Source organism: Leiobunum rupestre, chromosome 10 (assembly GCF_980474605.1).
Source record: "Leiobunum rupestre chromosome 10, qqLeiRupe1.1.hap1, whole genome shotgun sequence".
In the NCBI taxonomy this organism is placed as follows: Eukaryota; Metazoa; Arthropoda; class Arachnida; order Opiliones; family Sclerosomatidae; genus Leiobunum; species Leiobunum rupestre.
The window spans coordinates 43,855,613-43,882,787 of NC_143393.1; the positions used below are offsets into that span (position 1 = coordinate 43,855,613).

General features: G+C 35.0%; 1 protein-coding gene across 2 annotated transcripts; it reads right to left on the reverse strand.

The window, feature by feature from the left end:
- Positions 1-765: 765 nt before the first annotated feature.
- Positions 766-27,175, reverse strand: LOC149925997 (aromatic-L-amino-acid decarboxylase-like). Of its 2 annotated transcripts, XM_090159793.1 has the most exons (16): positions 27,023-27,175; positions 18,937-19,066; positions 15,163-15,608; positions 11,379-11,492; positions 10,463-10,585; positions 9,769-9,903; positions 9,605-9,715; positions 9,511-9,543; positions 8,927-9,088; positions 7,730-7,797; positions 5,313-5,383; positions 5,224-5,243; positions 5,060-5,158; positions 4,905-5,006; positions 2,468-2,689; positions 766-1,591 (listed from the first exon to the last, which is right to left on the reverse strand). In XM_090159793.1, the coding sequence occupies exons 3-16, from the start codon at positions 15,541-15,543 to the stop codon at positions 1,304-1,306; spliced, it is 1,929 nt and encodes a 642-aa protein (XP_090015919.1). In that variant the 5' UTR covers positions 15,544-15,608; positions 18,937-19,066; positions 27,023-27,175; the 3' UTR covers positions 766-1,303. The 2 variants fall into 2 exon arrangements, with proteins under 2 accessions (XP_090015919.1, XP_090015918.1); XM_090159792.1 differs by lacking the exon at positions 18,937-19,066.

Below are 27,175 nucleotides of genomic sequence, written 5' to 3' on the forward strand. Positions count from 1 at the left end.
ATTTACATAAGTGTGTGGAATAATATTTACATAAGTGTGTGGAATAATATTTACATAAGTGTGTGGAATAATATTTACATAAGTGTGTGTGTGGAATAATATTTACATAAGTGTGTGTGTGGAATAATATTTACATAAGTGTGTGGAATAATATTTACATAAGTGTGTGTGTGGAATAATATTTACATAAGTGTGTGTGTGGAATAATATTTACATAAGTGTGTGTGTGGAATAATATTTACATAAGTGTGTGTGTGGAATAATATTATAGACTTATGGTGTTAATCATACTCTTTTAACAGTTTCAAAGAGCTCCAAGCGACTTCTACTGACAAAATTTGAATCTGAGATTCCGCCCTAGCATTTAGTACAAGCGTATACTATAAACATCAAAAGTGCAAGTTTTTCTGGCCTGTTCGGGTCGGGTTTAAAATTTAAAGCAATTATCGGGCCTGTTCGGGTCGGGTTTAAAATTTAAAGCAATTATCGGGCCTGTTCGGGTCGGGTTTTAAATTTAAATATTTTCTTGGGCCTGTTCGGGCCGGGACGTGTTTTCAAAATTAATAATTTTGGCGGACCGGGTCGGGTCCGATTTCAATTCTATATTTTTTAATTGAGTCAGGTCGGGGTTTAAAACTAGCCGGTCCGACTCATCTCTAAAGAAATAACTCACTCGAAATCTCCGTTTTTCAGCGTAGTTTTTCCTCGAATTTTTAGGGCTTTGGCAAACTGGCATTGACAAACGCTAAAGCGATTAATGCATCATGTTCATTTATTCGGTTCTCACCTTCAGTTTTACATAAAATTACTTTTTAGTTTACATAAATTTACTTCATCGGTATTTAAAACAAATGCATCATAACAAATACGGTATAACGATTGCGATCTAATTTTTAACGCCAGGAAATATCCAAAACAGGGGTGCGTCAAGTTGGTTAGAACTCTCGCGAAAACCTAATTATAAATCAGAATCAGAAGGTAGGAATTCTTACCAATCTTTCGACAAAACCTAAGATTTCTTACCAAATTGACGAGCCCCAGATTTTTTAATTTACTTAATGTAAACGTAAACAAGACGTAAGAAAATGACTTTCCTAGAACTTAATTTATCCGTAGTGACGACAACATATAATTTTTATACTCGTTCTAACACCGACCGATTATCCGATAATTAAATAATTACAATTAATGCCAAATAATTAGAATACGAAGCGTTATTAACGTTGAAATGAAAATGAACATCGCGTCTATGAGAGGTCGTGCCCTTTTGAAATACGACCATATTTCTAAGGGATCTTCTCGATTAGACTGGCGTGATGACTCCGGTGTCATTGTCCATGGGATCGCTGGTGTGTCTCCGGCTGCTGGTTGAGGACAGGGCTCGGACAATCTTGGGGTTGTAGAGTTTGGGGTCGGACACCATCCGGACGAAGAAACTCCTCTTGTAGCGCAGGCTGTGTCGCTTTTTGCGGTCCTGGACAAAGACGTCGTCGAGTAACTCCGGCGACTTCTTGTTCTCTTTGTCCTCCGATTCTCCCTCCAGTTGGTCCACCACGTCCTCTTCCTCTTCTTCTTCCGATGAGTCTTCTTCCTGTGGGAGATATTTTAGCTTACGTTTATGTTGAAATAAATGTGTCAGTTAACTTCTTACCGAGCTAAATTCCTAAAACTACATCATACTTTTCCGATCACCACCTTTAAGACTACTAGGGCTATTTCGAGACATGATCTAATAATTTCCCGAATATATAAATCTGTTGGTAAAAACTGTATTGGCTATATAGGCCCGAAGATTTTCAATTACCTGAAACTACAATCTAGTCATAACTCTTCGCTAACTGTATTTAAGAAACTTATAAAAAAAGGATTTTATTAGATGTTGATGATATTTACTTAAATTTATATACGTGATCTTTTTATATATTTTTGTGTTGATTTTGCATTTGTTTATTTTCTTTGGTGTTAATTTAAAATTCTTAAACTCAAACAATGTACATTAATTATTAATTATTAAATTCAAATTCAATACTCCAGACTTAAGCCTTGGTTTAAACTAGCGCGCGTAACGTCGCATCACTCAACTTTGGGACGTACAAACGGTTTGACGCACGTAAAGAAAAATGTATTAAGACGCACGCTAGTGGAAACCAAACCTTATACTTGTCTAGTGGCGTAACCAGGGTGGACAAGTAAACGTATATTTCTATTTAAAAAATTTTATTTTATTTTTATTTTTTTTTGCGTGTACTTCCCTGAAACAAGATCCTAGCTACGTCATAGTGAGTGAGTATTTTTATCGCTAGAACCGCTAAGCTTTAAGCTATGACGTCAATTCTACGTCACTCCACACAACTCATTCGGTAATTATTACAACTAACTTAAACGCTTATGAACGATCATTACATGCATGGTTATAGTAAGTGTTCATGATATTAGCGGACCATCCTAACGCAATGTAGTTGCTTACCTTGATTTGTTCCTTGTTGCTGTCCATCTTGGCGATTTCGAGAAGGTCGTTGGTGAACTGGGTGATAACCTCCCAGGCGTGGTTGATGTCCTCGTCGGTGGCGTGTTGGGCGCAGACGCAAAAGCGGATGACGAAGCGGTCGTTGAGTGACGATGGTACCATGTGCAACTTCCCCGACGCGTTGATCAGCGACAACAACTTTTGATTGAACAAATTGGAACCCTGCTCGCCGAGGAAATTAATGTATCTTTTAATAATTATTTGGAGATTTTAACCAACCAATATAGGACGGTACATTCATTTTTAAACGCGAGTTTTCCAAATAGCCACGGGTCACGAGCTCCCTCTCGTGATAGAGGTGTTAAATATATCCACTCATGTATCACGTGATTAGTGATGTGAATTTACCGGTAAAAATAAAAACGGTAAATTTACCGGTAAAATTACTGGTAAAATTACCGGTAAATTTACCATTAACTTTTTTATTTAATCAAAATAATGGTTTGATGTCACAATAATTATTCAAATAGTATTTAAAGTTTACCATAGCCTTAGGTTACATTAAACTTACGAGGAAACTACCCGAGGTGATAATCACCGATTTGGTTGAAACTAGGTGGGTATGTAGACCTTATGGTAACATGAAATTTCACCAAGGGAAAAATTGCAATGGGCATTAGTTTTGCCATGGCAAGCGAAAATGTTTTTGACAACACAGTATGTATATTTTCTCATTGAAAATAACATGGGAATCTGAGCACTTCTAAGGGCACCCACCCCCTGTGAAAAAGTTTAAAAAAATTTCAAATTTCAAAACCAAAAAAAAAATAGATCAAAATTGACAAATGAAATGAAATTTATGATATTTTGATAAATTTGGTCAATTTGATCAAAATATGTAAAAATTGATCAATTGTTATTTTCAATGGGACAATATACAAAAACATTTTCGGTTGCCATGGAAAAACTAATGCCCATTGCAACTTTTCCCTTGGTGAAATTTCATGTTACCATAAGGTCTACATACCCACCTAGTTTCAACAAAATCGGTGATTATCACCTCGGGTAGTCTCCTCGTTAGAGAAACCTCCTAGATAACCCCTTAGAAATACATTTAAATGTATGGAACGTAAAATCACTGTGCCGGGAATTCGGAGTCTTTAACAGGAAAATGATTTGGTTTTCTGGTCCAATGTAAAATGTAATTGTTTCTTCTTTTATTTGAAGTTTAACAAAATATTTTTGGGTGTTTTTTGCTTTATGAAAGTAATTGGTAAATTTACCGGTAAAACCACTCGGTAAATTTACCGTAATTTTACCATTACCGGTAAATTTACCGGCTCACATCTCTACACGTGATGCCTACATGTAGAGCTAAGAACAATTAATATTTTTTATTAAATCCGAGAGATGCATTTAAAACTTTTTTAATATACGATTAATTGGTCGTTAAGAAGGTCCGTAAAAGGGAGTGGACTTACCATTAGGCACTCTAGGCACAGTGCCTAGGGCCTACGATTGAAATATATTATATAGATGGTATCCAATCTAGAGCTAAGTGCCTAGGGCCTACGAACACCTAAATCCGGCACGGACAAGGAGGGTATCCGAGGTGTTTATTTCCGATTTTGTTCAAATCGGCCGTAATGTAGACCTATATGAGATATTAAATTTCCCAAAAGGAGATGTTGCATAGCTACCGAAAATGTTTTTTACCACTTAAAACAAAAATAATATTTTTCTCTTATTTAACCCTAGGAGCAACAAACACAAGGAGAACGCAGCTAGCCTTTAAACACGCAAACGAAGGGTTGTGTACGAATTTCATTGGACGGCCTTTACGCTACGGGCGTTTCCGAATTTCCCCCTTCCGACGGCAGCAGGCGCTAAAGCGTCTAGCCAATGAAAAACGTACACAAGAAAATCCACGTCTTTTGACGGGTTGCGTTCTCCTTGTGTGGGGTGTTGTGTTTGTTGCTCCTAGATCATTTAACCAAAGATTGTTACAATTTTACCCCAAAAATGTTACAATTTTCCGAAACTTTATGAAATTTACTTAAATGTGGTCCAAATTACCCAATTTTGTGAGTAAAAAATCCCTTGCTTTTTTAAAAGGAGATTTTTTGGTTTTAAGTGGTCAAAAACATTTTCGGTTGCCATGCTAAAACGAATGGGTAGTGCAACGTCTCCTTTTGGGAAATTTCATATCTCATATATAATAATAATAATAATAATAATAATAAGTTTGTTTTGAAGGCAGTATTTTTTATCAGCTAGGCTACTAATCAAAGGTACCATCTTAGGCGAAAGTCATCCATCGACTTTTAATGCCATTAATTCCGAAAGCCGCCACTGCAGCGCTAGCGACAGACGTTGCTCTAAGCTAGCTTAGCTACCTATGGAGAGTACCGTCCCTTATGTGTTAGTCTAAACGTACCTTTAATCTAAAACACACAAGTCCTAATTGTACGTGATTGACTACTTCGAAACGATCGTCCTTCAGTGCTAAAGATTCAAACCGTTTGGCCAGTCGTACGTGCTAAAGAATATGTTTTTAGATTAAATTGAGCTTCGAAACATTCGCGGTCTTACTTCTCGTATGTATTTCTGTAGCCCTTCAACCCCGTATTTTCTAATTACGAACCAAAGTTTGAGAGCTCTGAACCGTCGACTTAGTGGAATGCCCCAATGCTGTATGTAGAAAAAGGGTTTTCAATTTAAAAAACCATTAAAAGCGAGCACTCTTCGATACTTGCCCTGTAATCGATCGCTTTATCTGCAATCGAATGATACGAAAAAAATTAATACTTTTAACGATTGAAATATTTAGCAATTATAAGGTTACCGGAAAAACTATGTTGCAAATATAGAGGATCAACTACCAAAGCTTGCGTTAACTTGAATCGGTCTTTAACCCTGTAGAAATTAAACGTGTGAAACAAACGACTTCGGGAGAAGGACAATGTAAGGACGATCCTCGGGCGTCATGGCCGAATCCCTCTCCCCGGCTCGACAGGGGGAAGGAAATATGGTCACCAGCGTGCGCCTCAATCTCGTTGGAAGACTTCAGTTTTAGGGAACCAATGAGTTACCGGGGCTGATTTGATTGTGTTTAGCGGGGGAGTGGCTTTGATTTGATTGAGGGAGCTTTAATTTGAACGAGGGAGCTTTGATTTGATTGAGGGGCTTTGATTTGATTGAGGGAGCTTTGATTTGATTGAGGGAGCTTTGATTTGATTGAGGAGCTTTGATTTGATTGAGGGAGCTTTGATTTGATTGAGGGGGCTTTGATTTGATTGAGGGGGCTTTGATTTGATTGAGGGGGCTTTGATTTGATTGAGGGAGCTTTGATTTGATTGAGGGAGCTTTGATTTGATTGAGGGAGCTGTGATTTGATTTAAGGGGCTTTGATTTGAATGATGGAGCTTTGAGTTGATTGAGGGAGCTTTGATTTGATTCAGTTTTTTTATTTGATTGAGGGAGCTTTGAGTTAATTGAGGTGGCTTTGATTGAGGGTTTTTTTATTTGATCGAGGGAGCTTTGCGTCAATTGAGGTGGCTTTGATTGAGGGTTTTTTTTATTTGATCGAGGGAGCTTTGCGTCAATTGAGGTGGCTTTGATTGAGGGTTTTTTATTTGATCGAGGGAGCTTTGATTTGATTTAAGGGCCTTGGATTTGATTCAGGTTTCTTTTATTTGATTGAGGGAGCTTAGATTTGATTGAGAGGCTTTGATTTGATTGAGGGAGCTTTGATTTGATTGAGGGGCTTTAATTTGGATGAGGGGCTTTGATTTGATTGAGGGAGCTTCGATTTGATTGAGGTGACTTTGATTGAGGGTTTTTTGATTTGATTGAGGGTTTTTTGATTTGATTGAGAGGGCTTAGATTTATCTTTTCTGCCACCGGGTGGATTTAGCGCTGTACTTTCGACAGTCGTTAGCTTGAACCAACACTGCCTTTCGATTCAAACTTAGGGTTGATAGGCTTATGGTGGGGATCAGATTGACCGTGGCGTAGACAGAAATCGTTCAAGGGAGGGGTTCAAACTATGTAAAGTTTGACTATGATTGTCTTATTGTCATCTTTAAAGAGCTCAAAAACATCCCTGGTTCGTGTTTTAACTTTTTAAAAGTTATTACATCTCTGTTACCCGAAATAGTTACTACCTTACTATCTATTTGCAAAACGTCCTAAAAACTCATTTCTATTAATTATTATGGGTCAAACTTTTTAATTCTACAAACCCCCAATAAATTTATTTATTTCAAATCGGAAAATAAATATAGAATCTTCCTGATTGCGGAAAATTCAAATTAATTCTATTATATATTTTACTCTTATGTTTTGTTGTTTAAATTTATAATTTTAGTGATTTTGTAAACTTCTAACTGAATGTTTAAATTGATTTGATTATGGCGTAAAGGCACAATTTGCTTACTGACTTAGCCCCTTACCACTATGTATCACTTACTATTGTAATTATATAATAATAATAAACTGAAACTGAAACTGAAATACCTGAAGGGGGTTAAATTTTAGTACAGCCAAAGTTACGTCCAAAAACGGAAACCCTCCCCTTGTCTACGCCAGCGGTTCCCAATTTTATTTGCTATGGAACCCTAAATTACCCACCTAATTCGGGCGGAACCCCAACTCATTTTTTTACATATATCTAAAAGACTCTTGACACAAACAAAGATGGCCACGCTGCGAATTCTCGGAACCCCCGTGACCCTTCCACGGAACCCCTTTTGCGAACCGCTGCTCTACGCCACTGTAGATTGATTTCAGCAGGAATCCATACCTCTACTAGGAATGCTTATCGCGGCAGAGTTTCGTCTCGATGTGGCTGACGGTGTTTTTGACGTCACTATGTTAACTGAACAAACAACAACGTCAGAGGGGAGCGCGCGCAGAGGGGATTTCTTCTCTCGTAGGCGGGGCCAAAGCCGTCAGAGTGATCTTGCCATACGCGATACGCCAGGATAAGCATTCCAAGTAGAGAATGGATGGTTAAGATAATTTCGAGTTCGGGAGTATAATTTAAATCTGGTTGTGATACTTTGAATCGGTAATGGGAATTTCGGGAATGCGTGGTAATAATAATAATGTCAAAAAGAAAGGCTGGAAAACAGATATTTGAAAGTAGGAAATTGGAAGAAAATGGAATTGTTTTGACGGGAATGGGCGGGAATGGTAACGCTTCGGTTTCTCTAGTTTTCAGAATAAAAATCCAGTTTAAGTTTTCCTGTAGAATCTTACCACATGGTGGAGCAGTCAAAATTAACCAACATCCATTTGTTTGGGTTCATATTGAAAGACATGGCGTACTGGCAAAAATACACCGTCAATATTTTATCATTCAAAATATAAATATTAGCTGAAGAATATTATATATCTCTAACGAGAGTAGTATTCATATAGGCTATAATGATATTTATTTATTTATTTATTTATGAAACGGGTGAAATTCCCGGCAAAACGCGTAACAGGACAAAATTTACTCGCGTGACGCAAGTCACGTAAGGATTTTTCCGGGCCTTAGGCAAATTTTTCTAACTAGTCCCCAAAGTCGCATTTAATTAATTATAATAATAATAATCAGCTAGGATAATGCCCAAGGCACCAACTTAGGCCTAAGTCATCGAGCGACTTTTAAAGCCATTAAATCAGGTGGTCGGGTTGCAATGCGTAGGAGGGTGGTGGCAAGCCCTTCATGCCACGCGAGCCAACAGCTCCCTACCCTAACTATTACCGTTAACCTCGACAAGTTTTTGGAAAGGGGAAACTGAAGATTTATAACGAAAACCTCTTTAACCACTGGGGAGAGAACTTGCAAACTCTACGCAGGAGTGGTTACGACTATTCACCCAGTGCCACAAGCTGGGATTGAATTAATAAATAACTGTAAATAGGCCCGGACTGTCTCATTTGGGGGCCCTCGGCTAGATGCTGAAGAGGGGCCCCCTTACCGGGCGGTGAGTGGGTATGAAATAAAAATCTAAATGGTTATTCATAGGACAACAAATAACGTTTAAAGTGTATTAGATTCTACGTGCACATTAATTCTAACGTCAAACTCGTCTAAAGGACCTTTAGGAAAAATTTATTATAAGCAATTTAGGGCCCCCTTGAGCCGGGGCCCTCAGCGATCGTTGGACCAGCTGACCTGGCCAATCTGGGCCTGTCTGTAAAAAGAAAACTGACCTTAATAATCTAGACCCTTCGAAAATGCGGAACCCAGGCAATTGCCTTTTTTGGCTAGTCATTAATTCGACCCTATTTTAAACGTGTGAAGGTGTAAAGTCAAGCAGTAGCAGTAAACGAGGGGGGGGGGGGCGCACAATGGCCCGTGACCCCTGAGCCCCTGGATTTCAAGCGAATAAAAGTAGTAGTATAGAAAGATGAATACCTCTCAGAGCGATATATATTATACGCTTCCGATATGAAGCTCTTTACCTCGATACCCTTCATGAGGTACTGAAATTCTGGGCAGATGAAAGCGCTGCCGGCGTAGGCCCCATCCACGTGAAGCCACACGTTTTCCTTTTGGCAAACTGGGCCGATTTCGTGGAGGGTGTCGAAGGAGCAGCACGACGTGGTGCCCAGAGTGGCGGCTACCTGCATTTGTAATAGCTTTCTAATTTGTCACCTTTAATCGAGGGGCTGATCAGTACACGTAATCGGTGTACAGGCTTCCCGAAAAGAGTACGTAATCTCAGCGTATTCTGCGTAATCTCCGTAACATCGGCGTATTCTGCGTATCCGCGTAATCTCCGTTATCTCGGCGTATTTTGCGTAATCCGCGTAATCTCCGTAATATCGGACATAAGCACCCCAAACAGTGTAAATAAACACCCTAGCAGGAAAACTGCTTTTTAAGGTGTAGAATAACATCCTTTATTAACCTGTTAAGGTATTAAATATGGGACAAGAAAACACCCTTAAAGGTTTGAAAATAAATCCTTTTTTTTAAGAGTGTACAAGCAAATTTGTATTGAAAAGCCCCTCGTGGCTTTAATCAACAAACGCGGTGTACTCACGAAAAACGGGATGAGACCCATGGCTCTATCCTCCTGTTAATAGTTTCATTCATCAGCTTAATATTAAATTAACGATCGGAGAGGATTAACTTACTTCCATCGCTTTGGATAAGGTGGTACCTCTAAGTTGGAATTTATCGTCCGTATCTAATATTCTTAACTTTACAAAACCGATCATGGCCGCTTTTTCAACGCAGGAATGAGCCTGAAATGTATTTCTCATTATTAACACGATTCCTTTCAAGTTTGCTATATTACCTCTTTAGAACAGTAAGCCATCAATTTTGACAGTAGAACTCCCTCCTCCACGAACGGGTGTTGTTGTTTTAACGCTCGTATGGTGGCGTGACGAGCGGCTAATAACGAAACTAGGACGCATTCGCTCGCTGATCCCTGTCAAACATTTTCATCTATTTTTAGTCAACCATCATTTATCCGTGCTGAGTGGGGTTGCTGCCAGCTAGGAGCAACAAACACAGCACCCCACACAAGGAGAACGCAACCCGTCAAAAGTCGTGTGGGGTGCTGTGTTTGTTGCTCCTAGCTGCTAGGCAAAATCGCCCGGGCCCGGTACAAACACATCACCCCACGGGCCCACACAAGGAGAACGCAACCCATCAAAAGTCGTGCATTTTCTTGCGTACAGTTTTCATTGGTTAGACGCTTTAGCGCCTGCTGCCGTCGGAAGGGGGAAATTTGAAAATTGTCTTCCCCCTTTCCGTAAAATGTTCAGTGTATAGGTTTGTCCAATGAAATTTGTACACAACACTGCGTTAGCGTGTTTAAAGGCTAGCTGCGTTCTCCTTGTGTTTGTTGCTCCTAGCTGACAGGCAAAATCCCTAGGGTCCGGTGAAGAAGCACCCAGAAGCGTGCTTTTTAGGGGCCTGCTTTGCCCTTCACCAGAACCACCCCCCTTAAATTTTTTAGAAGGCCCACCGCGAAGACAACATACCTGTATAACACCGCCGCCTCGACTTTTGTCGGATAAACATAAAAACTCCTCGGGTAGAGAGATCATTTTCCCCAGCCAATCTAACATCAGTATTTCCAGCTCCGTACAAGCCGGACTAGCGGCCTATGATTCAAAAGTCTGGTTAAAAGACTATTTTTCAATTCAACTCTCCTAATTTTAAGGGAAGATTGCTCTCATTTTTGGGTAGTATTACCATAAGTAACATAGTAACGATAAGTATGTCCACTAGGAAAAATTATCACCGATCTCATTTTCAGAGCTATTGCGCAATCAAAGTTTAGTTTTCGAAAAATGTAAGTACCTTAAAATTTTCCTAAGCCTAGAAATGATAAACTATCGAAGGCGATTACATTACTGGAATTATTTTTTTAAAGGGCCTAGGCCCTATGGACCACCCTGTAAAACCACGCCTGCATCATTGTAAAGAAAGGATGTAGTAACGAATTACCTTTGTGTCACCCCTGTGGTTATTATCTTGATTGTACAACCTTTTGTAGTTTGAGTTAAAAATTTGCTTCAGTCCCGCTCGACCGAAATCCTATTCAGCCGACGGAGATTTTGGGTTCATCCCATTCGACCGAAAGTAGCCCAAATGTGCGATTTTTATTTAAATATATTTTTAGTCCCGTTCGACCGAAATTCCATTCGACCTAACCCAACCTAAAAATATTCGGTCGAATGGGAAGGCTATTTATCGATTAAATGGGACCTTTCAATTTGCTATCCCATTGGGCTGGAAAAATGAAATTATTCGGTCGGATGGGATTCGGTCGAATGGGAATTCGGTCGAAGGGGAAAACACAAAAATTTTGTCCATAAACGGAAAATGTGTAGTTTCGCGAAATAATTTAAAAGAGCTAATATTCCCTTTGGAAAGTAACGTGAATTCTTTTACCCATGAGAATCCGACGCATCCTATGGCATCTGAAAGCATGTCGGCTAAGATTGAAGGGTACGAATTGCCGGCCGGAAAGTAAGCGTGGAAACGAGGGTGCTGCCAATGGGTCACCTGTTCCAATACCCCAACGTCACATATAATACAAACAGAAGTTTATAAGTACTGCAGGTGTTTACACCGCGTCACGGTGCCTTTAAGTTTACTAATCAAGCTTCTTCACCTTACAATTGAACTAATTCAACATCGAGGTAACAAACATACTCTTCGATTGTAACTCCAAAAGTATATAATACTGTTATCGCTAAAGTAACTAGGCTAATTCTTTATTCACCAAAAATGGATCAACACATTCTTTAAAATTAACTTAGTTTACTAGCTGCCGCCCCAGTATAAATGACCCATGTCCAATGTTAAAATTACACTGCTTAATAATAACCAGCTAGACTAATAGCCAATGCACCACCTTAGGTCTAAGTCATCAAGCTACTTTTATAGCCGTTTATTCAGGTGGCCAGGTTACAATGCGTACGAGGGTGGTGGCAAGCCCTGCATGCCACGCGAGCCAACAGCTCACTATTACCTTTAACCTCAACAAGTTTTTACGGAAATAGGAAACCAGTGGGGAGATAACTTCAAAGCTTAACGCGGAAGGAGTTGTTCCGAGTTTTCACCCAGTACCACAAGCTTTGATCGAACTCAGCTGCTCTTGCTGCGAGGTGAATGTGCTAAACACTCCGCCACCTGACTAATATCTACTAATTAATAAATATTTTATATGAAATAGATTTAGAAATTCCCAATAAAAGATGAATTTCACCGTGCACTGTTTTATTTCAAAAATCATATGGTTGTTTCATGCGAATAACATTAACACTTCTGGTACAACTAAGCTGATAACGAATATCAGTTGCATCATTTCAGAAACCTATAGTCACGTGATGCGACTGATATTAGGAAAATTAACAGTTTAAGAAAAATTAAGTAAGGTTTTTGATAATTGGTTTTCCACGCGGTCGGAAATACCCACAGACTTGAATATCTCAGAACACGGATGGAAATTTAAAAATTAGGATCCGTTGTACGTTCCAAATTTCATTTAAATCACTTAATTTAACTATAAACTTTGGTAGGCCTCCAACGGTCAAAATATTACAAATAAACTAAGACAAAGGTAAATTTAGACCGTGTTTTAATCTTCGATTAAGTTTAATTAAATTAAATTAAACTACATGAAATTAAATTACATGAAATAAATTATATGAAATTAAATTAAACTACATGAAATTAAATTATTTGAAATTAAATTAAACTACATGAAATTAAATTACATGAAATAAATTATATGAAATTAAATTATATGAAATTAAGTTATATAAAATTAAATTATATTAAATTAAATTATATTAAATCAAATTATATTATATTCAATTAAATTCAATTATATTCAATTATATTATATTCAATTAAATTCAATTATATTCAATTATATTATATTCAATTAAATTAAATTATATTCAATTATACTATATTCAATTAAATTCAATTCAATTCAATATAATTGAGTTTAATATAATTGAATTGAGTTTAATTTAATATAATTTAATATAATTGAATTTAATATAATATAATTGAATTTAATATAATATAATTGAATTTAATATAATGTAATTGAATTTAATATAATATAATTGAATTTAATATAATATAATTGAATTTAATATAATATAATTGAATTTAATATAATATAATTGAATTTAATATAATATAATTGAATTTAATATAATATAATTGAATTTAATTGAATATAATACAGGGTGGAAGCCTCAGCCATGGTCCAGCCTCTGTACTTCTCTTAGTACACCAGAGTGCTGCGAGTCAAACACTTCTACAGGCGCTGGTAGGCCAACAATTGACCAATGGCATAATTAGAAGCGCATCTTTATCCAATCACCCGAAAAAGCATTTGGAAGATTATCCCATTGGTCTATTTTTAGACTAGGAAAAGTACCGAGGCTGGACCACGGCTGAGGCATCCAATTCTCCCATTGGTCTATTTGTGGCCTACCAGCGCCTGTAGAAGTGTTCCATCCGCAGCACTCTGATGTACTAGGAGAAGTACCGAGGCTGGACCACGGCTGAGGCTTCCACCCTGTATTATATTCAATTAAATTCAATTATATTATATTAAATTCAATTATATTATATTAAATTCAATTATATTATATTAAATTCAATTATATTATATTAAATTCAATTATATTATATTAAATTCAATTATATTATATTAAATTCAATTATATTATATTAAATTCAATTATATTATATTAAATTCAATTATATTATATTAAATTCAATTATATTATATTAAATTCAATTACATTATATTAAATTCAATTATATTATATTAAATTCAGTTATATTATATTAAATTCAATTATATTATATTAAATTCAATTATATTATATTAAATTCAATTATGTTAAATTCAATTATATTAAATTCAATTATATTAAATTAAACTCAATTCAATTATATTAAATTAAACTCAATTCAATTATATTAAACTCAATTATATTAAATTCAATTATATTAAATTCAATTATATTAAATTCAATTATATTAAATTCAATTATATTAAATTAAACTCAATTCAATTATATTAAACTCAATTCAATTATATTAAACTCAATTATATTAAATTAAACTCAATTCAATTATATTAAATTAAACTCAATTCAATTATATTAAATTAAACTCAATTCAATTATATTAAATTAAACTCAATTCAATTATATTAAATTAAACTCAATTCAATTATATTAAATTAAACTCAATTCAATTATATTAAATTAAACTCAATTCAATTATATTAAATTAAACTCAATTCAATTATATTAAATTAAACTCAATTCAATTATATTAAATTAAACTCAATTCAATTATATTAAATTAAACTCAATTCAATTATATTAAATTAAACTCAATTCAATTATATTAAATTAAACTCAATTCAATTATATTAAATTAAATTATATGAAATTAAACTCAATTAAATTATATTAAATTAAATTATATGAAATTAAACTCAATTCAATTAAACTCAATTCAATTATATTCAATTAAATTATATGAAATTAAACTCAATTCAATTATATTAAATTAAACTCAATTCAATTATATTAAATTAAACTCAATTCAATTATATTAAATTAAACTCAATTCAATTATATTAAATAAAACTCAATTCAATTATATTAAATTAAACTCAATTCAATTATATTAAATTAAACTCAATTCAATTATATTAAATTAAACTCAATTCAATTATATTAAATTAAACTCAATTCAATTATATTAAATTAAACTCAATTCAATTATATTAAATTAAACTCAATTCAATTATATTAAATTAAACTCAATTCAATTATATTAAATTAAACTCAATTCAATTATATTAAATTAAACTCAATTCAATTATATTATATTCAATTATATTATATTATATTAAATTCCATTAAATTAAATTATATTAAATTCAATTCAATTATATTTTATAAAATATTATTAAATTAAATTAAATTCAATTCAATTCAATTATATTTTATAAAATATTATTAAATTAAATTAAATTAAATTAAATTATTAAACAACGGTATTATTTTATCCTTCTCTTAGTTTATTTGTAATTTTACAGTGAATAAGACGACGGCAAACATTTCTCCATCGCTCGCTTCGCTTCAATAAAAGAGTATAAAATAAATTTGGGATTAAACGTTCGTACCCCGGGCATGATGTATCTCTCGACGTCCTTCATGATGGTCTCCCAGTCCTCGCCTTTGTTGGGGGGCGCGAAAGGAATCAGTTTGCGCAGGTATCCCGGCTCGATGTTGGGCGTGACGCGCCTCTGGCCGATGGTCTCCAAGTACTCCGAGATGTAGTCGACCATCTCTCGTCCACGCTTCCGGAATTCGGAGGTGTTCATGCATTCGGCTGTCCCGTTGATGGTCGCGTTCTTGGGGTGGTGCGGGTGACTCTTGTTGGCCGCCGTCGATGGGTGGTTGCTACTCGAGCCGTGGCCAGCCTTTGAGGGACTCGATGCGGGACTCTCTTGCCGTTTGGCGGGTTGTTTCTTGAACCGCTGAAATATCGGGGAACCCAACATCTCTTTTCGGCTGTAGGGGGAGCTACTGTCTCTTAATAGGCCCTTGATTCGATTTCCAGGTTTCCCTATTTGAATTGAAAAAAAAAATTGTTATACCATTTATTATAATTATAACGAAGCCATCAGAGGTTCGATTTTAACGCTTTCATTTGTACTAGATGGCGCTTGCTTACACTTTTTTTTGGAACGGAATTGAAGCTAAGTCGGCAATCAGTAGCATTAAAGCGCATCTGGGCAAATATAAGAACTGATGCAATGTAAATATAATTGTTCTGAAATTTTATGTAATTCCTTAAATGTGATTGTTTATGTAAAATTTTAATTGATTTTTTTTAATTTTAACTTGTTAAATATTGTACAATTCACAGAGTCCAATAAGTGTATACACTTTGTATTTTCTTTACAATAAACTCTGGTTATTATTATTAATTTTATTCTAGTTAATTAATCGATATTTTATGTAAACACTATAAACTAAATTTGAAAATTAATATTGATAATTTAAAATTTCCACGTTGGTGCCATTTGGTATTTAAAAATCAGCCTCTAATGGCGTTAACCCTTTGAGAGAATCAAAAACATTTTTCTTTTGCCAAATCAAAAAAAAAAGATTTACTATACTTATACGCAAAGTTTCTGGACACTTTGTTTTTCAAATGTTTCAAAAACCGTTCACAGAAGAAAGTCGATTAATACTTTTTTGGAAAGTTTAAAATACGGAAAAACTTTCTGCTATTTAAAATTTTTAAATATTGAATAAGTAATTGGTGTTTGTCACGTGCTGGAATGTCACGAATTTCTATTGGTTGAAAAGGCGATGTTTTGGTTTATTAAGCCTCGGTCGAATACTTATTCAATATTTAAAACATCACCTTTTCAACCAATAGAAATTCGTGACATTCTTGCACGTGACAAACACCAATTACTTATTCAATATTTAAAAATTTTAAATAGCCGAAAGTGTTTCCGTATTTTAACTTTCCAAAAAGGTATTAATCGACTTTCTACTGTGAACGGTTTTTGAAACACTTGAAAAACAAAGTGTCCAGAAACTTTTGTCCGGGACTGTACCTGTTTTCTCCGACTCAAAGTCTCTAAATTGGTTTCAATATTGCTGACGCTCATAACTGGGTATCAATTAGCCATTTAATGGTTTAATAAACATATTGGTACTGCAGAGCTCGGAATACACGCTTAGACTAAACTAAAATCCCAGAAGCTCCCATCAAAATATAGGACAATGGTTATTATTAATAATCAGCTAAGCTAATACCCACTAGTGAAGCCAATTAACGGTGGCCGGGCTAAGTTGCGTAGGAGGGTGTTAAATATATTATGGGCCGACTAGCCTTTGGGAGAGCTATAGATGATAACTTGTATTAAACTCGCGGACTGAAACACGGGCTCAATAATGAACTAAATGTTCCGGGACCTGACACGTTTCTATTTCTTGAAGTAGGACGTTATTTTGTAAAAAAATTTAGCGGAGGTTATAAAAGATAATCAAGTAATATGCGAGCAAAGGTCGTACAAACCAGATTCAAAGTTTGCTATGTCACCAGGCCAAGATGATCACAGTAAAACGCAAATTGATAAAGATCAAACCCAAAGTGCAGTCACCCCAGCTACAGGCTCTGAGGAATGTATTGTGATCCTCCTACAAACTGCCCGAGCAGATATCAGTGGTAGGTTAGGGGAAAGTGTACAAATAAGATGCGTGTTAGATGGCGCAAGCCATCGAAGTGTCATAAAAGAGGAGTTATCACGAAAGTTACAATTAGAAGTAGTTGGTACAGAAAACGTAAGTCTTTTCCCATTTGAAAGTGCAGTATCTATTTAGTCGGAGCGCCAAAAGGTCAAAGTCACCCTAAAAAACATAAAAACGGGTGAGCGGGTGGAAATCGTAGCTTTGTAAACTCCCACGATAAACGGGGTGGTTTTCGCCGTACCTGGGGAAATGGTTCGATCACAAATGAGACGCCGAAATTTTTATTTATCGGATTTAATTGATCAAAATAGCCAGGACACTAGCCCACCTATCGAGGTTTTAGTTGGGGTCGATTACTCTTGGAGAGTAGTCAATGGAGAAATGGAACGACTCTCTCCAGATTTAATGGCAATAATTACCGTTTTGGGCTGGACTGTTCAAGGCAGGACCGAGGAGGGAGACGGAACAGTTAGTGTCGTGGCGGTGAATCACGTAGCCACCCACTTAGAAGAGTAGCTTACAAGGAGACATCCCGAAGTGTAACCCACCGATTTTGTTCAAACTCGGGGGATTGGTAGACCTTCATGTATCATGAAAAATGCTAAAGGGAATTTATTCAATGGGCAACCGTTTTGCCATGGCAACGAAAAATATTTTTGACAACAAAAAATTTAAATTTTCCCATTGAAAATAACATGGGATCCAGACCGATTCCTGTGAAACATTTTAACAAATTTAAAAATTCGAAAATGCCAAAAATAGAAAAATAGATACAAATTGACAAAAAAAAAACAGCAAAACTGATCAACTTTTGATCAATTTGAGGTCAAAATCCCATGTTATTTTCAATGGGAAAATTTAATATTTTGTGTTGTCAAAAACATTTTTCGTTTGAACAAAATCGGTGGGTTACACTTCGGGATGTCTCCTTGCTAGTGTCGGCTCTAGTTGCGGAGCTGTTGTTCTTTTGGTAATCATTAATAAAAGTTGTTTATCTTTTATAACCTCCGATAAATTTTTTTACAAAATAACGTCCTACTTCAAGAAATAGAAACGTGTCAGGTCCCGGAACATTTAGTTCATTATTGAGCCCGTGTTTCAGTCCGCGAGTTTAATACAAGTTATCATCTATAGCTCTCCCAAAGGCTAGTCGGCCCATAATATTTAACAGAGGGGGGTGGCAACGAGGTAGAATAAATAGAGATCCAAATCCGCCTTCCAGGAACCACCGTTTCGCGGGTCAGTATTTGTTGAGTTGGAGAGATAGGCCTAGTAAATGAACTTAATCAAATCGTGCTGGCGCCATCTATCGTGTTATTGGAAAACTAAACCTTCATATATTTTGCAAAAGTGTCTGCTTATAGAAACAGATGGCGCCAACACGATTGTATAAAGTTGAAACTGAAGCCTAATTCTCCTACTCAAATAAAAAGTGTCCCGCGAATCCCAGTTTTGTTTGTATCTCTATTTATTCTACCTCATTGGGTGGTGGTGACAAGCCCCGCAAGCCACGTGAGCCAACAGCTCCCTACACTTACTATTACCCCTCTTACTACCACTTCATCACCCCAAACTAGCTGAGTTGTCAGTCCTACGAAAGATACTAATTTATACGGTCATTCAAAACTATCATTACAAAAATTGACTTTGGGTGATAGCTTACTTATAGCTATTACGTTACTTACGTTAACAGGTTATCTATTTTTCGAAATAAATCCGCGGAACCCTGGGTACGACGTCAAGGAAACCTGGGGTTGAGAAGCACCGAGTCTGGTCTATTTGACGTCTATGGGAGTTGGTGCCGAATTCCAGTGCCTACGAGTATAGTCAGTGAGTAAGTAGGATAGAAGTAGTTTTAGTTATTGCGGCTCGTCCATCATATTTTGACGACCTCATTTTGGGTGAGATGACCTCGTCTTTCGGGCCTCATTAAATAGAAATTCACCCCGAGTGACACGCGCTTTTATATAATCCTAGCCCCCTCTCATTTCGCGAAGTTTTCGGTTTTATTATCGGGCTATAAAGTCAATAATTTTCGAATTGGCGCTGAGAAAAATGCAGTAAAAATTTATTGACCAAAACGTTCATTTTCCGTATTAATATTTTGGAAGAAAAATCATCTCTTTTCCAAAGGTAAAATATAAGTTACGATTCTTCCATATTATTTAGAATACCACGATAATTATGTACTAAATTAAATCATTTAAATGATTAATTAACTAATTAAATTAATGTTCATTTTCCGAAAAATCATCTCTTTTCCAAAACTAAAATATAAGTTACGATTCTTCCATATTATTTAGAATACCACGATAATTATGTACTAAATTAAATCATTTAAATGATTAATTAACTAATTAAATTAATGTTCATTTTCCGAAAAATCATCTCTTTTCCAAAACTAAAATATAAGTTACGATTCTTCCATATTATTTAGAATACCACGATAATTATGTACTAAATTAAATCATTTAAATGATTAATTAACTAATTAAATTAATGTTAATTTTCCGAAAAATCATCTCTTTTCCAAAGGTAAAATATAAGTTACGATTCTTCCACATTATTTAGAATACCACGATAATTATGTACTAAATTAAATCATTTAAATGATTAATTAACTAATTAAATTAATGTTAATTTTCCGAAAAATCATCTCTTTTCCAAAGGTAAAATATAAGTTACGATTCTTCCATATTATTTAGAATACCACGATAATTATGTACTAAATTAAATCATTTAAATGATTAATTAACTAATTAAATTAATGTTAATTTTCCGAAAAATCATCTCTTTTCCAAAGGTAAAATATAAGTTACGATTCTTCCATATTATTTAGAATACCACGATAATTATGTACTAAATTAAATCATTTAATTGATTAATTAACTAATTAAATTAATGTTCATTTTCCGAAAAATCATCTCTTTTCCAAAGGTAAAATATAAGTTACGATTCTTCCATATTATTTAGAATACCACGATAATTATGTACTAAATTAAATCATTTAAATGATTAATTAACTAATTAAATTAATGTTAATTTTCCGAAAAATCATCTCTTTTCCAAAGGTAAAATATAAGTTACGATTCTTCCATATTATTTAGAATACCACGATAATTATGTACTAAATTAAATCATTTAATTGATTAATTAACTAATTAAATTAATGTTCATTTTCCGAAAAATCATCTCTTTTCCAAAGGTAAAATATAAGTTACGATTCTTCCATATTATTTAGAATACCACGATAATTATGTACTAAATTAAATCATTTAATTGATTAATTAACTAATTAAATTAATTACGACTTTACGTATCCTCTTAAATACTTAATAAATTCCATATTTTTCGTTCGAATTACGCAGCTATCGCTTAGAAATAGTAGAGTGGTCTGGTAGTAAAATGAGAATGACAGGGAAAGATGGAGAAAGTGGTGGCTCCGTAATTCGGCCACCGCCGATGATATGATTGGTATTTTTCGCTCTCCGCGATGAAGACTATAATAGAGGACTGGCGGAGCACCTTTGTCCTCGTAGCTATTATCTTTGACTGCCGCCATCTCAGCTCCCTTCTTTAGGGCCATGGGGGGCATCCACTTCCTCCCTCAGTTGGTTCTTCGCTCTACTTGGTTCGTACAATTATTATGAAAGAAATCGGGCAGGGGGGGCTGAATGGCTGTCATAAGCAGTCCTGACTTCAGGAATGTCTTCCCTTTTTATTGGTTTATAAAAGACCTCTTTATTTTTTTCAATCAACTTTTTTGTAGTTGAGTATTTTTTTTTTTAGAATAGAATTGGTTGTCCCGTGATCGCTCTCAATTGGAACGGTCAAAAATAGACCAGCGCCGTTGTCCAACCTAAAATAAATTATTATACGATGCACGTATTTAAGAGGCCAGAGAAAATCTCTCGAAAATCCCAATTTCAACGCGTTTGATTTGGGAAAGTGCTGGTTTTTGACGATCGTTTTAAATGGCTCTAGCCTTGGAACTTATAATTTCAGTTCGAAGTTCTACGTAGTTTTTTTTTAATAAGTTTTGGTATATACGAAATGTGTTTAGAAAATATGATTAATTATATATTCCTTGGCCTATTTATGACCTACAAACGCCTGTAGAAGTGTTCAACACGCGGCGCATTTGTGTTCAGGGAGAAGTCCACAGTTAGGATTAATTTTTATTGCATTTTTTGTATATTAGATTACTATTGAAATTATTATAAATATAACACACTAAAAATACAGTTAATACTATATAACTTGTTTATACTTCCTCAGTTCAAGGCTCACGAAAAATTACCTCAATATTCTATATTGGTGTTAAACGTTTTAAGAAAAACATAATGTAAAAGAAAAACCTTTCGCATTTAAAAAAACCTTAAAATTTTAATGTTGGCACAACAATAATTTGTTAACATCCGGGTATTATATAACCTCTCATATAATTTAGCCCAAGTTTTTATTTATGAATTTATAATTTGTCTTACGTTTCCATGGTTTAGTTTAGGGCTCCCATCAAAATCTTTAATAAATTTAGGGAAAAAATAGGTACTGTTTGTAATAAAAATAGGTACTGTTTGTAATAAAAATAGGTACTGTTTGTAATAAAAATAAGGTAAAATAGGAACAAAATTTTTCAAAATTGGAACCAAATAGGGAACGTATGTAAAACAAAAACTTTTTTTACTAAATTCCAAAACTAACTTGTTATTTATATTTGTTTTAAACATTACAACGTAACTGTGAGTCTCTGTCCTACAATTTAATAATGTTAAAAAAAAACGTTTGGTGGCGCCATAAGTACGGTTGTTAGATTTGAAACGTCCTGTGTTTCCTGGTCTGTGATGTTACCAAGCTTGTGGCGCTACCTTATGTACTATATTCGAACTATTTTATCGTAAATTCTCAGATTTGACAGCTCTTGAGCTGATGTATAAAAATATTTTAAGCTTACGATGGTTTTAACTCTGAATTTCATGAAAATAGGGTACTTTAGGGACCAAACCCCGATTTTATGGCAGATTAGGGACCTTGAAGAAAATTAAGGACTTTTTGGAAACTGGTGGGAGCCCTGTTAGTTTCAACATTTATTACTACCTGCAATATTATATTTTTAATTTAATTAGTTCTTATAACCTAATCTTAATGGGCTTGCAAGTCATTTATGACTTAGCCTACATTCCAATGTAGCCTTCTTAAAATGAAAGACACAATAAATTTGATTTGATTTGATTTTAAATTAATTTGTCTCAAAAAGGTAGTTTTTGATTGACTGGACCTTGGCTCTGAAAAGAAAAATATTTGGAAGCGGTGAAATTATCGTTGAGAAAGCCGCCATTATGCGTCAGTGTAAATTTGGCATATTTTTCGAGAACTGTGAGTCATGGCTTAAACGGTGTAGCCCTAGTGTTACACTTTACAAAAACACTAACCAATAGTTTCCAATGTAGATCTTTTTGCACTACACTTTGCGCCAATAATGTGCTAACACTAAAGCCATAAGTCTATAATAATGTTACATAAGTTTGTCACTTTGTGGAATATTTTACTGAGAGCTAGTAACGGAGTGACGTCATCGCAAGAAGAAAATCTCCCCCTAACGAGGCGCTGTCAAAGGCTGTGTGACGCGTTAGCGAGCGGACGCAAAACGGCGACGAAGCCCGTAATGCAGTCTGTCTTGTGAATAACTCTCAGTAAAACCTTTGCATATGAAGAATAGGAAGTGTCACACTTATGTAACAATATTATACACTTATGCTAAAACTATATAATGTATTACTAGTAGAGTACTCAAAGTGATAGAACAAAAGTTATAACGCGTTTTCGGAGGAGCCATACCTATTTCATAAATTCGTAATTTACACTTTGTCTCTATTGTACATTTAAAGCAAGTGTCGCCTCCTATTTTAAGGTTAGTATCATTGGCGAGCGAGAGATGTCACTAACGCCGAGTTTAGTCGAAATTGAAACAAGTTGAGCAAGAAAATTATTCCCTCAAAAGTAGATGCCTCGAGGTACCCCTTCCTTTGATTGGCTTTGCGTAATCGCGTGCGCAGTCAACTTAGCTTGGATTGGCTTTTCCGCAATCACGTGTTTCAATCACGTAATCGTCGACTTTCAAATAAATGACAATCCGTTTTTTGAAAGTCGATAATAGATGGAAGCACCTTCCCGACGATCTAACCAATCATAGCGATCTTCGTTACATAGACCCAATCAAAAATACAGAGGGCAACGATAGAGCCGACACTTGCTTTAAGCTACGTTAACACGTAAGCGGTAACTAACGGTTTGAATCGGTTTAAAACAATTTAGCCTGGTTCACACAACTCCTTCGAAACGTTTTGAATTGATTTGAATCGATTTCAAGGCAAAGTGTGAACGAGCTTAAGTCTTCTTGTAACGACAAAAGAGTAAAAAAGACCCTGTAAAATTTAATAATAAAATCACCGTACTTCGGCAAACATGCCTTCTTCGAGTACGAGATTTAAGCCTATCTAGACTTAGCAGCTAGGAGTAACAAACACAGCACTGCCCACGCAAGGAAAACGCAACATATCAAAAGTCGTGCATTTTCTTGCGTACATTTTTCATTGGCTAGACGCTTTAGACCCTGCTGCCGTCGGAAGGGGGAAATTCGGAAATTGCCTTCCCCCGCCCGTAAAACGTTCAGCGTAAAGATTCGTCCAATGAAATTTGTAGACAACCCTTCGTTAGCGTGTTTAAAGGCTAGCTGCGTTCTCCTTGTGTTTGTTGCTCCTAGATGGCACCATGGCTTAGCTATACCCCTGCACGAAAGGGGGTAAGGAAAACGTCAGTGACGTACGCTTCAATCACGTGGGAAGACGTCAGTAAATGGCGGCTCTATCAAACAAAGTAAAAAAAGGTTTACAAAAATGCTTTTAAAAGCGCTGCTAGGTGGCAACACCTTCCGGGACCTAATGCGAGTTGTCTGCCATCTATAGGCTTCCCGAAACCTCTAATAATCAGGTGATTCCGAAAAGCCAAACAACGCGAGAAGCTGACATACCTTTTAGACTAGATTTTGATGCTTACTCAACTTGTTTTGATTATTACGCTAACGACATCTAGTGCGAGAGAATGCAACTAGACAGGAGCCGCATTTTGGCAGAAAGCTATTATAAACGCTCTTCTTGGTTAAATCCAAGGTTCGTAGAGAAAAATCGAGTAACAGCAGAGCTGCATCGTGGAACTATATAACATTGGCGGACGAATACTGATTTTTTACGCATTGTAATCTTGGGCGAATTTTTATTCGAATCCTACGTTTTTGTGGATTGGAACGTTTTAGGTTCAATATATATATTTTTTTAAAGATCTTTAAAACTTTATTTTTATTATTAAAAATGATTATAATTATAATTATCTATGTTATATTATTATTTAATTATAATTTTTCCGTCCAACGGGGAATTTGAACAACAGGTTACGTTACAATTCGCAACGGGAGATGTCACCACTGCACTTACAACGACTCTATAATTTTCAGATCTCTTATTTTGAAGTTTACGATTTCTAACAAGAATGGTATAGCAGGTTTCATACATGTTATTGATATGTTCAGTACTGAGTATTATTTTCTACCCAAGTCTTCGGTAGGTATTAATCTACAAAAAGTTGATGATTTTCTTTGGATAAATATTCTTGTCATTTGCATTACACGTACATAGAAAATATAAAAGTGGCATAGCAACTCTAGCTTCGATAGCTTTTTAAAATGTATCTCGAGGCTCTAAAGTTAGAGGTTTGCTCAGGACGGCACAAGGGAAAAAAGCTCCGGGGCCCGGAGGAAAGTAACCCACAAGCGTTTTTTTAAAGACCTGGACCCATCGCCTGGCCCTTGACCAGTACCCGCCCTCCTTGTAAATTTCAGCAAGAAAGGCCACCCAACTACATAATTTGCCCGCGGGCCCCAAATGTCTCTGCTCGGCCCTGGGTCTCCTCGTGGTATTTTCGAATAATATATTTCAATGAACGAGGCTTAAGCCATAGCATTACCGGAAGTTAATAGCCTACAGCATACAGAACCTCCTTAATAAGCCAAGTTGTTATTCTTCTTTTATATTTTCTACGTTTATAGCATGTATCATAGGGTCGAGCTTGAGGCAATTAAATAATATTTTCGCGTTGTTGGCAAACTTGTTTAAAAACTATCAACAATGTTCGCAAAAAAATAATTGTTAATTATTAAATAGAACCAGAAGAAAATAGGGGGAAGTACGCTTCTAGTCAGCATTGGAAAGGCGTCACTTTTCACGAATTTTCGCGCCAGAACGGTTTGGCGGGAAATCGCGGATGAATACATCGTTTAAATAATACATTTTTATCAAATTGAACAATCGTAACATATTGTCCTTTTCATTATCTGCTAAATGAGCTAAGGCGTCTTTACTCTCGTCGTTTATCGCCGTGTTGAAACAAAACAAAAGTGGAACTACTTTTTCATTTTGGTTAATTATGCGTAAAAAGGGGTTTTCGTGGGTCACACGACGCCTTCTACAGCTCAAAGCTACAGATACGTACTTCCCCTATTTTCTTCTGAAAGAACGAAACTGAAATGTAAACGAAAAATAATTTCGTAAATATACAACGTTTTTACGATGAAAAGTAAACTGTTAGGGTCTTTACTTTTTCCGTTGTAAAATATCCTACGTTTATCGTCAGTCAATTAGCTTTTCCAGTTTGCAAAGAGCCACGTAGTGGCCAACGCGAGAAGCTTAGAAACTGTTGGATTATTGTCTGCTAATTAATTTCTCTATTAATATTCAAAGTCTGGCGCTGTCGTAGAATTTCAAATTGCGTTTTCATAGAAGACATAACTAAGATTTTTTGTAAAAAAAAATAGTTTTACAACAGTTATTAAATTAAACTATTTTTTGTAAAAACAAAATAGTTTTACAACAGTTATTAAATTAAACTATTTTTTGTAAAAACAAAATAGTTTTACAACAGTTATTAAATTAAACTTTAAAATCAATATAAATATTTTGTTTTTTGAGTTTTCTCAGTCATAATTTCTAGTCAAATCATATTTTCATAAATAAACTACAACTGAAATTTGAATAAGCTGCATTGAGAAGGAAAATTATTACCTAAGTCGCAAAACCAGGTAACTCGACTTATAGATTTTTTTGGCATTCTTAGAAAAATAATTCTCAATTTTGTCTTCTTTTATGCCAAAAATTTTAAATAATTTCGAAGTGATCAATTTTTAACCTTTCTTTAAAAAGCATTTCGTAATACAACTTAAAAAAATATTTAACTCTTATAATTACTATTACTTTTTCGAGGTACCCGATTTTGGAACTAAAGTAAATTCTAAATATGATCTAAATATTTTAGTATATATAGCGTTGAACTAATAAAAAAATTAATAAACCTTTCTTATAAAATTAGTAAATTTACCTAACCTGATTTTGGAACTAAGGTAAATTCTAAATATGATCTAAATATTTTAGTATTTATAACGTTAAACTAATAAAAAAAATTAATAAAACTTTCTTCTAAAATTAGTAAATCTACCGATACCTGATTTTGGAACTAAAGTAAATTGTAAATATTTTAGTATTTATAACGTTAAATTAATTAAAAACATCAATAACACTTTCTTATAAAATAATTAAATTTACCTAACCTGATTTTGGGATTAAGGTAAATTCTAAATATAATATAAATATTTTATTATTTATAAAGTTAAACTAATTAATAAAAAAAAGGAATAAAACTTTCTTATAAAGTTTATAAACTTACCGTTCGCGTCGCTCGGCCGATAAAGTTTGTCTATATCAGTATAGTCGAACGTTTAGCGTCGCCCACTTATGACAAACGAGTGATTCTCGGAAGACGCCTGTAAAGCGCTCTTCCCGGCACTCTCGTCCTAAAAGACGCGCCCGAAGAAAAGCC

Excerpts from the sequence above, each read along its gene's own strand:
- LOC149925997 (XM_090159792.1), bottom strand. The coding sequence starts at position 15,543 with ATGTTGGGTTCCCCGATATTTCAGCGGTTCAAGAAACAACCCGCCAAA. Across the intron at positions 9,716-9,768 it reads TGGCTTACTGTTCTAAAGAG|GCTCATTCCTGCGTTGAAAA; the intron begins GTAATATAGCAA and ends AATACATTTCAG. Across the intron at positions 5,007-5,059 it reads TACAGAAATACATACGAGAA|CACGTACGACTGGCCAAACG; the intron begins GTAAGACCGCGA and ends CATATTCTTTAG.